This window comes from Thermobia domestica, chromosome 1 (genome assembly GCF_964235325.1).
Source record: "Thermobia domestica chromosome 1, izTheDome1.hap1.1, whole genome shotgun sequence".
NCBI lineage: Eukaryota > Metazoa > Arthropoda > Insecta > Zygentoma > Lepismatidae > Thermobia > Thermobia domestica.
In genome coordinates this window covers 15059598-15076470 of record NC_137454.1, presented here as the reverse complement: position 1 = coordinate 15076470, position 16873 = coordinate 15059598, and the positions used below count along the sequence as shown (strand labels likewise).

General features: G+C 36.7%; 1 protein-coding gene across 2 annotated transcripts in view; it reads right to left on the bottom strand.

Annotated features, from left to right (window-relative positions):
• Nucleotides 1-16873, bottom strand: part of LOC145683450 (ATP-dependent RNA helicase DHX30-like) — a 95561-nt gene that overhangs the window by 39532 nt on the left and 39156 nt on the right. For both annotated transcript variants that reach the window (XM_081754789.1, XM_081754794.1), the window contains exons 8-9: nucleotides 12699-13447; nucleotides 9631-9835 (exon numbers count right to left, since the gene is read on the bottom strand). In XM_081754789.1, the coding sequence (XP_081610915.1) occupies nucleotides 9631-9835; nucleotides 12699-13447 (954 nt within the window). The remainder of the gene's footprint in view (nucleotides 1-9630; nucleotides 9836-12698; nucleotides 13448-16873) is intronic.

Below are 16873 nucleotides of genomic sequence, written 5' to 3'. Positions count from 1 at the left end.
ACTGTGGGCCCTGGTCGGATATGATAGAATTTGGGTAAGGGAAGAGATAGAAATATTCCTTTTCTAGAGTCCGAACAATCTCAGCAGCTGTGGCAGTCCTCAATGGCAAATAACATAGAAACCGTGAATAGACATCAACGATTGAGAGGATGTAGTAGAATCCATAACTACATGGCAATTTTCCTACGAGATCTATGCACAACTTGATATGTGGCTTATCTGCCTCAATATGTAGATCCTCACGAGCGATAATTCTGTTGGAGAACTTCGTTCGGGCACACAATTCGCAATTATTGATGAACTTTTGGAACGTACGTTTTTGTCCTTTCCAGAAAAACAATTCTTGAACTAATTTCAAACATTTATTAACACCAAAATGCCCCGTTTCATGAACCTTCCTAATCGTTCTCTCAATCAATAACTCTGGGATTACTAGCAGCCAACGCTTCGTTTTTGAATTTTGAATATAAACCAAATTGTTCACTAGCCGAATTCGAGAATCGGTACTGTCTGACATTTTCGCCTTTAATTCGTTACAGTACCTATCACCCTCTTGCATTTGCATTAACTCATCTACAGTGAACCACGTACTATCATAAGAAACAAAATTAACAAAATTAACAGAATTAACATGGTATTCTTCAGGTTCGGCAGGGAGTTCCGGAGTATTGCGACTCAATATGTCGGCTATTTTATTGTCCACTCCCTTAATGTGCTCGAACCGAAGATCGAACCTCTGTAACTTCAGCAAAATTTTTGTGGTTCGGGGATCTAGGTTCTGTAACGTAAAAGCGTATGTCACTGCGCTGTTGTCACAATGGACCGTGATTTTTCTACCTAAAATATAATATGAGAAATGTTCGCACAGAAACAATACCGCCAGCAACTCCAGTTGAAAAATCGAATAGGAAACCTCATATAACTTTAATTTTCTACTTGCGTATCCGATAACGAGAAGTTCTCCAGTGTCATCATACTGAGCCAGATAACCAGCCAAATTTTCTAGAGACGCATCTGAAAATAGGTGAAACGGTTGGTCGAAATTAGGTTGACTGAGCGCTGGAGGCTCACTCAACAATTCCCTCAATTGTTGGAATCTATTCAGCAATTCCTCAGTTAGACAATATTTCTTGTCTTTCTTTAACAAATCGAAAAACGGCGCTGTTAGAGCGGCGAACTGAGGAATGAATTTTCTCCGCCAAGAAAGAATGCCCAAGAAGGATCTAAGTTTCTTCTTGGTTTTCGGTATCGGAAAGTACTTTATCGCTTCGTTATGTTTGGGATTCGGCTTTAATTCCTTCCCATTCACAATGTGTCCCAAAAACAAAATTTCAGACTTGATGAACTGACATTTCTTGAAATTTAGCGCAAAATTTCCAAAGGTTAGAATTTCAAAGAGTTGTTCTAAATGGATAAAATGCTCATCGAAAGTAGAACTAAAGCACATTAAATCGTCAAGATAGACTACAACAAAATGTCTAGTATCTAATCCAAAATATGAGTTCATCACATTTTGGAAGATACTAGGACTCGACTTTAGACCCATTGGAAGGACACATAATACATATTGTCGACCTAAATATATAAAGCTTGTGGATGCGAAGGAATCTGGATGCAGTCGAATACCATAATATCCCATTGTCGCATCCATGGAGCTAAAAATTTTAGCTCCAGAGATGCGAGTAAGAATTTCGTTAATGGGTTCGACCTGTATCTTAGGACTTACGACCTTTGAGTTCAGTAATCTCAGGTCGATTACAGGCCTAACACCCCCTGAGGACTTTCGCACGCAATGAATTGGGTTGCGATAACTGCTGGGATGTTCTTTAGCTATCCCCAACCTTATCCATTTCTTCAATTCTTCCTCAAACTCTTTTTGCATAGCTTGAGGGATCGGATAGATCTTTCCGACCACAGGTTCTTGATCTGTCAATTCTATTTTATAAGGTTCGCATCGAATGGGTTTGGGATATTCGCAAAATAAGTGCTTGAATTTAAGAAGCAAGTTTTCTAGTTTCAATTTTGTATCATCATCTAAATCATCACGACTTTTAATATGTTCTTTAATTTCTAATTCCGAAATCTCACCATAATCCTTACATGGTTCGCTAGAAAAAGAAAGAATTTGGTTAGGTTTACATGATTCAGAATTAGTATCTAACTGAACAAGAAGTATCTTTGGATAAGAGATATCCAAAGTTACTTCTTCGTCGTTATTATTTTTCAAAATTAACTTTCTGTTATGACTGTCCAAAGTAACTCTAAACTTAGCAAAGAATGGCGAGCCTAGTAAGAGTCCAGCTTTCATGTCTTTCACAACAAAGACTGGAACATTGAAAAGATTATCTTGTATATTTAATGTCAATTCAAGCAACCCCTTCACAGGAAAATTATCTTTACCTGCAAAAGCAGTTAAATGTACACTGGGCACTGGTTTAAGCTTTGCTGAACGGAAGGAAATTTGAAGATTTTGCCAAATATTATAATTGAGGAGGTTCAACTCTGCTCCAGTGTCCAGGATACAGTTAATTTGCATCTTTCCAACCTTACAATCTATAGAAGGAGAAGGAAATATCTCGAAATCTTGTTTGGACATATTCCCTTCTTCTTCCTTTAACACAAAATAAGTCAGTAATTTTAAAGAAGACTCATTTTCAATCGACACATTCTCTTTTTCGAAAGAACAAAATTTACTAACATTTTGTTTTGGGGAGAGAAGTTGGTTGGAGCAGCCATCGTCTCCCCTTAGTGACGACTGCTCAACATGTTTTCCGAAACGACTACCGGACTTATTGGTTCCGCAGTCACCGAAGGGTACGGTGGACGTAAAGCGGAAGTGACAGTAGTCACAACAGGTAAGTTTTGGGGAAACGAAGAAGTTACCATAGTAACGGAAGGACCTGGCATCATAACCGGTTTCATATTATTAAAATTGTACATTCCCGGTACCGTGTAAGGTACTGGTACTGGTACACCCCCATACATCGGAACCGGCTGAATACCGTTCACGGGTCTAAAGTTATTATTTCTATTCTTTTCCCATCCTTGTTTTTGGTTTCGATTTCTTCTCCAGTTATTACGGTATGGTCTCCCGTTAGAATTTTGAGGTTTATTTCCGAATTGAAAATTAGAGTTATTTTCTCTTCCCCCACCTTCATTGCCAATCGGCTCGGTCTGTACCGCATTGTCGGTTCGATTAGAGCTATTAGATAAAAAGAATGTTTTTCTAACCTGTGGTTTTCTAGGTTGAAATTTTTGATTGCCCTGATTTCCTAACGAGGGAGTTGGACTACACTCTAATTCAGCTATTCGTAGCATTAAGTCTTGCACCGTGCTAACTGAGCCTAGTTTCAAAATTTTGGCTTCCTCCTCCGGAAGGCAGTCTAAAATCAGATCTTTTAACTCTTGATCTGAAGGCGAAGTTACAATTGAATTATATCTTTCTACAATGTAACGTACAAAACTTAACAAAGAAGAATGTTTTGACTTATCATATCGTAGCGAGTAAAGGTGGCGCTTTTGTGCCCTCTCTAGTCGCTCCGATATGTATTGAAGCTTAAAAAGCCGCACGAAGTCAGGGAAAGATTTTATCTGAGAGGCAACACTACGGTACCAGATTTTGGCTGACTTTTCCAAAACTCGTCCCACTATATATACACGATCTCGATCTGTGAGAACGTACATACTCATAGTCTGCAAAAGATCATCTAAGAAAATTTGTGCTACCCCTTGCGTTAGTTGACCGTCAAATTTTGGGAAGTGATGAATTTCTTTGAGATACGTGCCAGCTCCCCTTTTATAAGAAGGACTAGTTTCCCAAGGCTTAATCTTTTGATTTAGCTCTAAACTTATTGGATTGTCCTGATCGTTAATGACCAGATCTCTATGGCCACGCTGATTTTCACTAATCCCCGTACGGACCGATTTCTTTGTCTTTTTCGCCTTTTTCAGACGATTAGCTCTGTGAGATTCTTTACAACGGTTTTCAGAATCCGACGAAGACGATGAAGAATAATTCATGTCATTCTCGGTATCATTTGCTAAAACGTCATCAAGTTTGAATACCGGAGTTCTCGGAAGTGCCTTATCATCCTGACCTGATCTACGACTCTCAAAAGGAGTTTCAACTAAATTTAGGTTACCACGACTCTCGATCAGATGTCTCAAAGTTTCGGTATTCCGTTCACATCGCTCACGACTGTGACGGTACGCATCAATTACATCTTTTTCCATTAATTGGATCATATTTGCTGTCTTTTCATTAGCTTCCCGAAGTTGTCTATGTTCCTCAACTTGCCTCTCTTTTACAGTTTGAAATTCACTATTTAATCTTACATTTACTTTACTAATGTCACATTTCAAAATTTCCATATCCTTAGCCAAAGTTTCGACCTTACAATCTACAATTTCTGCAGTTTCTTTACAAATTTTATTTGTGTTTTCTAAGTCCGACCTAATCTTGGTAATTTCGACAGTTAAATTATCTACTTCTTTATCACAGGACTCTTTGACATTTTCTATCGTTTGACCTAACTTTTGATTACTATCTTCTAATTCAGTTCTTAATTGTGACACCTCACGTTTTAAATCACGTTTAACAGCAGATAAATCCTCCTGTACCAAGGAAAGAGATTCTTTAATCGTAACAATATCTACTTTTAAGTCATTCGTATTAGCATCTATTTTACCATTTAACTTGTTTATGTCAGATCTTAAGTCATTGTTACCGGCATCCATTTTACCGCTCATGACTGACATTTCAGTTCTCAAATCACCGCTCATAACTGACATTTCAGTTCTCAAATCTTTAATGATCCCAATTAAAGTTTTAAGTAATGGTCCCCCACCAATTTCGATTTCGGGTACACCTTTCCCTTTCGGATTTTGCACCACAGGTGGTTCAGTTTCTGTATCTAACGCACTATCCAATTTACAGTCGAGACAAACCCATTTATTGTTCGTAGTACGTAGCACTTCCTGTTCCTCCTCAGGAATATTTAAACAACGGATATGGAACCATTGGTCACATGTTTCACAGCGTATGGATACACTGTCACTCGTATTGTTCTTATTATCACAACATTTAAAGTGTTCGGTAGAACCATCTACACTAAGACTTTCTTCACTCATTTTCATGAACTGGGTCACGCGTCTAAAAGCTCATTATCATCAATCCACTCATTACTTCACATACTTATCTCAGTTTGGCACACAAAACAATAATTATAAAATATATTAAGACATATCCTAACACAAATTATCAAATAAACAAATATCCTAAAGCTGAGGTCGCCAATTTTATTACATACCGTTCTTAGGGTATTGAAAAAAAAAATCAAGGTTATATTAAACTTAATGTTCAGGTTGCGTTAGCTCTAGCAAAAGAGAAGGAAGACAATATAATAAAGTTATTATCTATCATCAGAAGATTTCCAAATTCTTGTTTTGTGGCCAACCAAGAAATAAGGGTTAACATTGTTCAGCTTAATATATATATATATATTAAGAAAATAAGCAATTAGAACTATCTAAGTTCAAGTTTATAAATTGCATTTGAAATCATAAAGTCAAATTCTCAAGACTAGTTTATTTGTGCCATTAATTAACGATTACATAATAACAGATTTAAAAAAAATTGTGTCATTAAACATTTGCCTCCATCATGGTATCTCAAAGATACTTTATCGACATTTTATATGGAAATATGTTATCATAGTAGTTTAACATATTCGTATTATCAGACATGATTCTCAACGTTGATACATATAGGAAATTCTTAATACTAAAACAAAATTGGCGATCCATCCTCTCTACTTCTATATTTCTAAATAAACCTCTTAATTGAGCGTTCATTCTTAACGCCTTTCCAACTATTATTATTTTAACTTATTATTGTTTCTGTTCATGATCAGTTAAGCTTGAAGAGGGATGGATACGCGTAAGGAATCATATTCTAATTGGGGAAGCAAGTTGAGACATATTCCAACGTTACTAGTTTCGATGAGGCAAAATATATGTTTAATGGATTGAATAGGCACGTAATTATCATCATGGCACGTTCAAAGTAAACATCTACCTACCGAAGAAAAAAAAAAAAAAAAAAAACGTTGCACGCGGTGATAGTTTTAGGAATAATGATATTAAATCCAAAGGTATGTCCAAATAAAATTTCACCGGATCAGCACAGACCGATATCAACATCAAAGAATACGATAACTCTTAAATTTTCCTAACCTACGATACTAAATATATGTTGCGAAAACAATGTGACAAGACATATGAAAGAGAATTTTAAATTACGAGCATGTTACGAGATACTATGAAAAGGGCACGTCACTAAATACTAAAACACGTTCAAAGTACAATTTTTCCGATTTCACACATATTGCGCATGTAGAAATGTATTACAAATCAATATTAAAGAGCACACGATGAAATATGGAAAGCGCACATACAAAATATATTACGAAATAATATCAAAAGGACACACGACAAAATATGGAAAAACACGTTCGAAGTATAATTGTTACTGACTCTACACTTACGATATACTTCTCCCTAACCTACACAAATGTATTTTATTTATTTATTTATTTATTTATTTTTTTTTTAAGAAAAAAAAAAAGAACACGGTAGTATATGATTGAACAAGAAAAACAAAGAAAAGATGTTACCAGTTAGGAAAATTCCCCAGATTATGCGAGTCCAATCCTTCCCACTTCTTACACTCCAAAATTGATTCCACTGGATCACTAGTTCGGTACCCTACAAACGCAGGAGACCGTCCGTGTGGCCCATTGTCGTCAACTTCGAAGAATTACATCCCCCTTGCCATCACTATACTTCACCAGTAATGGCGGAGATGGTACTTGGCGGCCTTGGGCCTAACGGTGTTTAAATTAATTTTGAAGTCAGGCTCCTCGGTTAATTTCTTCACTTTCTAATTGTCTCGGTTCACCAAAAGATTAAAATTTAGATAAGGTTAACTTCCCGAATATATACTTTAGCTATCAAATTTAAAGGAGCCTAACTCAGACCGCCTTCTATGTTCTTTACTTCATGGTGGTCAACTACGTCATCTTAGTCGCGTCACCGGACCTCAATAATCGCGATTTTGATATTACATAATCAACTACGAACTAAAACAAATTTATATGTCTCCTGTTACTATACAAAACTCTATTCAAATAAGCAGCCGTTCTATCTATTAAATGACATTTCATAGTTATCAGAAATAACCACATAACATAAATTTTCAAACTCACCTAGCCACGTCTTGAAAACATTTCCCGTTGCTGTGACGACCGCTGCTCTCACTGTTCAAGCAGGTCGCCATTTGCAAAGTAAATGCCCGCATAGCGATTCAAACGCCCTCTTGTAGTGATAGCCAGAATGAGTAACAAATAAACATCAGAATGAGTAACAAATGAACATCAGGGCGCATAACAAATGAAACACGGGTAGTATCACGTGAATAATTGACAGACATACGTATATGAGGTAAGGTAAAATATAAAATAAATTTGTACTATATTAAACTATGAATGGAATCATTACAATAACGCGAAACAGTTGTAGAAAGAAACAGTTCGAAGTTTTAGTGGTAAATTATTGTTGTGTTTGCGTATCTCATATAAAACTGATCACTTTTCGTGTCATTTATTTCATCTGCAACAAACCAATTAACGTCAAAACGAATCTGAAACGAATCTTTGGAAACACTAGGGTGCAGTATTACAATACACGAACCAACTTTAACGCTGCCTCAAACAACCGGTAAACATTGCAACACGGGTAAACATTACAATCCGGGAGCCAATTCAAATAGAATGTAAACAACCGTTAATCGGTCTGTTACACTGGCGACCATTATTTTTGGATTGGCGAGTGCGTCTGACTTTGAAATTTTGCACCCTGCAAAAAGCAAGCATGAAAATTTCAGTACTGCATACGTTAATGTAAGAAGTATGAAAGAACACAGGATTTTTTAAAAATCCAAACCACACATCCAATTTGTGGTGTGAGCTTTTTCAGTCAAATGCAGATGTGTCTTTCTGGTAAAAGACTGTTAGGTGAAACAGGTAAAAATCGGTATCACATCCTTATTAACTGGAAGGCTCAAAAATAAAGAAATTGGGGCAATAGTTTATATGTGTATGTACACTCATGTCCAAAATTATTGTCGCATATCTATAATTAACTGTCTTCTTGTAAGAATATAATTTGATAATGATTTTGCAGGATACTTTTAATACTGACACTACGTGTATAATCGGGAAATATATATTTGTGGTAAATTTCGTAGGAGTAGAATTATAAAAATGAAAATTACAATGAGTAAAACAAAATGATGCTAAATGGACAAGAAAGTTTTATTTTCGTTTTATTGTTCTTATTTACTGCCCTTTTGATACGAAATTTGCCACATACATGTCGTTGCCGATTATACACATACTAACATTATAAGTAACATCGGGCGAATTCGTTATCAAATTATATTCCTACAAAAACATATATATAGGCATGCGACAATAATTTTGGACATGAGTGTACGTCAGCGGCTCACAGGAAGGTAATCATTGAAAGTGTTATGTGTGCTATAGGTGTGAGTTATGGGTTTGTCTGGAATATCATTCACCACCAGTTGTATCTTCAGAAAGTGTCAGCACTATTAATACCATGACTGCTCACACCTTCCCAGAAGAGAAATCGTGAGGACGCTGCAAGAGAAAAGTATCGCTGTGACGTGGATGAAGAGGACTTTTTCGGGAGATTAGTAACAATGGATGAAAGTTGAGTTTATCTTTATGACCCAGAAACAAAGGAAATTAGCAAACAATGGGAACACTCTTCCTCCCATTTCCCTAAAAAGGCACGAGTGCAGAAGTCTGCGGCCATGGCGATGCTTTCCGTTTTCTGGGACTGTCAAAGGATCATCACGACACACTATCTACCACAGGAACAAAATATTACTAGTATATATTCTTTCCATTTCCTGAGTTACAAGAGGAACTGAGAAGAAATGTCGTGGACTGTTCACAAAAGGCTGCTGCAGATAATGCATCAGTTCATTCCGCCCATGTATCTATGAAGGCAGTGGATTTAGGATATGAAATATTGCCCCACCCACATATTTACCGGACCTAGCACCAAGTGACTTCTTTTTCTTCTCAGAAATGAAGCGTCCACTCAGAGGACGCCATGTTGACAGTAGAGATGACATCATTTTTGAGGTTGAACTGTGTTCTGTTTCGAAGCCAAACTAAAGACTTTTACAAAACGGACTTACGGAAAGTGAAGGACTGCTCGCAAAACTGTGTCGCTACCACGGTAACTAGATAGAGAAGGACAAGTACGATCATGGTGCCAGAGTTCTCCAGAGTGTATTTCTTCTAGGTGATTGCACGAACTTTTTGATACCACCTTGTATTAAGTTACCGGATGTATTCTTTCCCACATGAGCAAACAATCAGTTAAATCCAGAGTTAACCAATTTACTTTCACTATAAATAAATCGCACACCAACTTTTACTTAATATTAGAAAGTCCAAATTACCTTAATTTTGCTCTTCATTACAAGCTAACACTTGAACAAAGTAATATCTACAATATTTACTCCTGTCACTTTACCTTACAATCCAAAACTGTTTTCTCTAAGGGTATTCTAAGGCACTCGGGCACAGGGAAGTCGTCCAGGTCCTCGTATATCTCTTTTTTGAACAAATGAAAACTTTCTCCTGGGCGAACGCGTCCTGCTCTTCCTTTTCGTTGGTTGACATTCGCCTTCGACACCCATTGACTTTCAATAGAGGTGATACCTCGCTCGGCATCAAATCTGAAACGGTATGGCAATCAAATATTCTATACAGTAGAACTAAACTGAATTGAAATCTCTAAACAGAAACAATGAAATATCGAACAACAAATGGATGAACGTCAAAATGTAGAAAGAAAATACAAAAAACGAAACAGCTGAGTAATGTAAGTCATAATGAATATTTGGTGGAAGAATGAGTAGTTAGGTCAGAGAAGAGTTTTAAGAAAAACCCTAGGGCCTTTCTATTTCAACTGTGCCCTTTCTGGCGCTGCTGTCGATGTGTTTTTTCCTTTACTTTCCTCGAGAGATGAGGGACAAGTTACTACGGCCGAGATCTTTCAATTGTTGCCTGCGGAAGTGTTGCCACAATGAATTATTTCACGGACTTCGCAGTGCTCAGACTTGTTAGTCATTCTAAGTAGCCTACGATCTTCACTCGTCAAGACCAAATGACTGAATGACAAATTGGCAACACAGCTGAGGTCATTCACTTCTTTTCCCCAAGCAAAGGGAGGTTTCCTCCGTCAGAGGGTGGCGGGGGCAGCCGAAGTATGTTTCGCATATTTTCCGAGGGCACACCTGAAATAGGCTCTAGAGTGGGGCAGATGAGAAATATGGAAACAAACAAAAATATAATGAGAAAAAAAATGAGTCAAAATTGAAAAAAAAAGGACATATAAATTAAATTATTGAAAGAAAAATAAATTACAAGCTTACCGTTAAAATTGGCTAAATTATCTGCATTATGTTTCAAGGCGTTTAGGACTCCTTCGACTCGTATCAGAAAAGAAAAACAAAAATATCACGAAAACGTACGAGTACATTGCCTATGCCCATAAATATCTATTTACATTCTTTTCTTTACTTCTTGGTGACCTGCGTCAAAATTATAACTTCACTTAATGTATACCAGATTAGTGTTCGTGCATAAGATTGCCAAGTTCTAACTGTCCCATATGTAAACAGAATTTTCCACATAAATTCAAAACTGCGGTTCAACTTTTTCAGAACTTTCCTAAGTTATGATTTAACTTGAGGGTTTAGTTTGAATAGAAAACGATTCCGCTTTCAGGGTGTCTACTAAAATTCCAAAATGAAATTTCGTGACTTTTTCTTTACCAAATCATAAATTTCCTAACATTTTCAAGAGCGAATTTGGGTGCGAATTAGGCCAAATTTTCATCCATGCGATAGAAACGTACTTTGTTTGCGATTTGGTAGCGTCTAAACCCGACCATAGACATTTTTGGTGGTGAATTTTGACGTTTTATAGAACAAAGTTTTCCAATCTGTACTTACATTTGTACAGTTTAAAAAAATCGTGACCCCAAAGGTAAATTTCGCGACTTTTTCGTGACATTCGTGACTTTTGTGACCAATAGACTTTATTCCTTTCGATACTGGTTATTAAATTTTTGCAGAATTTTATTTATTTTATATTATTATTATTTTACATGAAACATTTTTTTTAATGCTGACACAGTTCCGAAGTAGACTGTATCTACTGTACTGTATCTACTATGTTCTACTGTATCTACCCATTTTTACTGTATTTACTATGTTCTTAGACTTGATACATACAACTAGTTTGCAAAGAGTTCGTAAAATATCTCGAAGTTGGTAAAATGCGTGTCAACATTTCTGAATGCAGGCCTGAATTCTTGCACAGAGACGCTCGTAGTAGAATTGGAAGTCAAAACAGGAAAAATGGTTCCACGCTTCTTCCACTAAGTAGCGAAGTTTGTTGCCGGGATTGCAGAGCAGAAAACGCGTTTTCCAATCCAGTTTTACATATGCTCATTGGGGTTCATCCAAACCGGAAGTAAAGCAAGGCTTGGAAAGTGTATGTGTGGGTACTGTCCTGTTGAAAAAGAGCTTTTCTTGATGGTGTAAGAATAGCAATGGTTTGGATAGTGTTGTGGATGTAGTTTACGCGGTCGGTGCTACACTCGCAAAGGACCAACAATAGCGCTAAGACAAAACGGCTGTCATCACTAAAGCACAATCATAAGTCAGTACTTCTTTTAAGGCACAACTAAAGGCGAGTGTGAAGGGAAATCTTGCAAACGGCACCTGTGATATCGTAGTTCTGGTTAGATTACGGGTTGCATAAACGTCTAGGCGAACATAATAAGATATTCTAAAGCTTTATTATAAACACAAGACGCTTCAGTCTGTGTCACACCAATTCCCAACAGTTGATAGTGAGGCTAATAGTTGTCGCTAGCTGAGCTGTTTAATGACTCCAAGAGATGTCCTAGGATGCAAGTAATTTGCAGACAAAAAAATGAAATGAAATCTTTTAGTTTAACGTCCTACGATTATGCCCTTTAGGCTAGGGAGACAATGATTAAGGGAAGTGAATGATTATTGACGACTTGGTGGAATGAGAACGTGGAAGAAATCGAAGTACCTCGAGAAAATCCACGAACACGATACTGTCCAGTACGAACTTGCTTGACTGGGGATCGAACCAGAGACCCCCTCCAAGCGATCTGCCATTGAGCCATCTTACTCCCTAATTTGCAGACGAGCTGAAGCCCTGTGGTGTAGCAACTAGTATAATTCAACACAGAAGAATTACTCCTACTATGTAGCCAAACAATTTAAGCGGAAGACTGATAAATGTGGTTCATCGTAGGTGTAGGCAAATTGTAAAACTACTTAACTTATAGTCTTAAAAAATCACAAAAAGAGTCGATGCTCTGACTACTTATCATTCAGTTGAATGAGCACCATCTGGCCAGTTATCCTTCGCAGGTTGCAAACCCACGTTTAATACAGAAAAGATTCAACGTTTCGGAAAGGATCCATTTCCCCAACACAAATGAATAACACTAATACAGAACATAAAAACAATAAAATTATTCATCACACTTACCTCTCTTCTTTTTGAGTGCCTAAGTCAATCACATAAACTACGTCATTGATAGTAATACTTGTCTCTGCAATATTCGTCGCCAGAATTATTTTACGTACTCCATCGGGCGAAGGTTCGAAAATTCTTTTCTGATCCTCATGTGAGAGTTTTGAATGAACGGGCAACACATAATGCGTATCCGGAGAAAACTGCTTATTCAACAAGTCCCTAACACTTTTTATCTCTTGCCAACCGGGCAAAAAACATAAAATCGCACCCTTTGGTCGAAATGCATCCACCCACGCAATGAACTTGGCTACCTGTTCGTAGTCTGTACGAACATCGAGGTAAGTCCTGTCCGTCAAACGTTCCACATCCAGTCCAGAAATCGAATCTTTACCCTTTTCGATAATTTCCTTCCCGATCTCGTCCAGAAAATACTGTTTCACAGGATAGGTAAAACCTGGAATGTGAATCATTGGAGCACCACTGAAAAAACTGGAGAAAAGACTAGCATTTATTGTAGCACTCATGATTATCACTTTCAACTTCGGGTTGGCTGCTACTGCCTTTTTCAGAAGGACTAACAACATGTCCGTGTTTATATCTCGTTCATGGGCTTCGTCTATAATCACATGACTTGCTCCTAATAATGTTGGATTATGCTGCAATCGTCGAAGAAGAATTCCTGATGAGCAGAAGGCAATTGCACCTTTCTTGAACGGAAGTTTCGAATTCAGTCTCACTTGATAGCCAACTGATTCGCCAACCTAAATACGAAAAACATTCTATTAGTAGGGAACAGAGGAAAATATGAAAATATTTTTTTAAAAAATAATAAATTGTCTGCAAAAGAATATATCCATTTGATAGACTTTCTTTGACATCTGAGTGAGGATTTATCAGAAGTTATTTCTTCATGTGCAATCGGGATTTCCCAGATTTGAGTCCCATCGCAGGTCATCATTAGTGAGATTTTTTCTTTTGTCCCACTAGGCAAGCACTAGGATAATAAATTCGCACTGGAAAGTATCGTTATAGAAAATAACATCTACTTCCATACCTCTCCGTTTTCCGACATCTAAACATCATAATTTTCGGAACAGTTTGTTCACGATCATCCAGGAGAATATATATATTTATACAAACTTGAACGACCAACTGGAAAAAATATGCAAAATGAACATAAATAAGAAGGAAACCAAAGTGATAAAGTGCACAAGAGCAGGACAGGAAAGAGCAAATGTATGGCTAGATGGAGAGAAAATCGAAGACGTTAAGACGTTATAAGTCTAATATCCCCGGACGGACGGAAGAAGTGAAAAAGACGTAAGTTCTAGAATAGCACAGGGTAAACAAGCATTCAATATGCAAAGAGGACTGCTAATATCAAGAAATGTGTCGTTGGACGTTCGAAAACGATTTATTAAGACTCTGGTATGGAGTGTGGTGCTTTAAGGATCAGAGACGTGGACACAGAGTTGCCACTCAAATGAGAAGATAAAATTCACGCATATTTCCAGGTTTTCCAGCATCATAACAACGCTTTTCAAGGACTTTTGTATGGAAGTTATTAAATAAATTCCACATTACTCTAGGGTCTGAATAGGTATATTTTATATATATATATATATATATATATATATATATATATATATATATATATATATATATTACATCAAACGAATATACACAGATTGAACAAATCAAGTAACTACTAGAATATTCTGTCACACACACACACACACACAGAGAAAGTTATTTCGTAAGTCCCACATTACTGTAAGGTCTGAACAGGTAAAAACTGCACCTGCGAGCACTACTTTCGAGGATTTTTCTGCTTCTTTTCATGGAAAGATTTACTTCCCGAAGTTTTTCTTTTTTTTTAACTTCCGATATATCATGTTTATTCACAGTGATAATATGCTCATAATTACACCAAAAAAAAATAAATAGACAAATAAATAAAATAAAAATAAATAAATATATAAAATAAAATAATTAATGTTTCATTTTCCACAATTTAAATAAAATGAAACAAACAAATATTGAATAGATTGCTTTGAGTGTTCCATGTATACCTAAATTTATTATCAAATGAATAGCACAGATTCAACAAATCAAATAACAATTATAATTTTCTGTTCACATACACACTCAAAAAAAAAAAAAAAAAAATCTTGTAATAGAGGAACTGTAGAAAATTATAAATGTCACTGAAGCTTCTTTGACTGATTCATACACCAAAAACTCATGTTATGTGAATTTTGAATAGGCCTTTCCAAGTTCACTGTCACTTTTAGCTTTCCTTGTGTCTTCTATCTTAGCTTTTTTACTTTCTAACTCTTTGATTATCAACTTCGTTCTTTTTCTGTTCATGTCGTTTTCATCTTCACATTCTTTCTTCTTCCTTTTCTAATCCAAAGCAGCTTGATAATTCTGTCTAGCAGAATGGACAGCATGCAGAAGAGATTTGGTGATTTTTACGTTGTTGATTTTCCCATTGTATCTGATAGTGTCATACACAGTTCTTTGTGCAACCAAAGTCTCTTCTGCCATTTTCTCAACAATGCACTCCCTATTTATGGGAAAGCCTCTTTCCACATTTGCATTTCCGTGAGAGAGTATTAGTGTAGAATGAAGAACTTTAATCAAAGCATCTGTATGTGGGCAGAAATGACACTAGATCACAATCTGTCAAGTCTGACTCTTTTTATTAAAAGATTCAAGACGTTCTGGTATTTGGATCACTGATTACAGAGCAATACTGCCGAGCAGCAAGGGCTTGACGGCCATACAGCTGACAACTGCTTTCAACCACTGTGGTTAAAAGTTCCTTGAAGCGGACCTCTGCAGCAACCTCTGGATTCCAGGAAGTTATGGTGCTTTTGTCAACTTAAATTTCAGTGGTAATCGTTCCTGTATTTTTATGACCACTTTTTGCAATATTCTTCGACAATTCCTGTAGCACCTGGCACAAGTTCTATATCCTTAACATTTTTCTGACACCACTTTATTTTTTTTATTTAGTATTTTTGGCAAATTCTACATCAACATTTGCTGAATTCAACAAGTTTTCTTCTTTCTGTATATCAATTTTAAAAGTTTCAACGTGTTCTGGTTTCACAAATCTTTGCATAACTGCACACACATTCCTGTGCTGCTCTGAGTATAGGAAGGGAGCTAAGGTCTGTCACTCTAAAAATCTGGGAGAAATTGTACAATGTCACTAGCTATGGTTTTAAAGAAAGCTAGTTTGGGGCTTACAATGGGTCTTCAAGACTACATAACTGCTACAAGACGGCTTGTACCCATCTTTCAAAGGTGGAACCTGATTAACAAATCATCTGAGGCAGGGAAGCATATCAAAAGCTCGCTATGCTATTTTTCCATTTAATAACCAACGGACAGAGCAATATTTTGTATGGGAGTATATTGGAACTTGTTAAGCCAGTATATATAGCTCTTCTTGCAGGAATATTCTTGAATAAATTGTACAAAGAACGCAAAAACTTTGCAATGTCCCAATCTACTGCGTGCATACTAACTTTAAAAGCATTATTCAATGTATGCAAGCCACAACTGCCTAAGTTTAAAGGACAAGAGTCACATTCTTCAGATTTCAGAAATGTATTAAATTCCTGCAGGACTTCCGTGGGTCCATCCATAGAAACCCGTATGATATTTCTGACATCTAGGGGTTTCACAGAATCCATTAATGCTTCTGGGGGATCTGAGGCTCTATTTCGTTCAAGAAAAGCAGAAGTAGGTAACGAGTACAAACCTCTCCCTTAGTAGTGTCCCAAAATCTGACATTGACGACCATTTGATTTTTCTGAGATACTTTGTTAAGTGGCTCATCGAACCCAATAACAAATGGACTGTTACCACGTACTGTGCGTATTGTGTTAAGAAGTTTCCTTTTAAAATGTGGTGCTAGTCCAAATAAAATTATGTAACATATCTTAGTACGACCCAGTTACATTTTTGCTGCTATTTCACCCTCTGGGAACAAGTAGGGACATAATTGTATATCTTTCTCGGCAGAACGGAAGGATTTGTGTGTGTCAATTACTTGTAAACACCATATAATTTCCGAACTAGTAACATCACTATTTAACAGATACTTCTTGAAGACACTTGAGTGAAGATCAGAAGATCCAATATTGTCGTTGTCGTTAAATTGCTATTGTCGT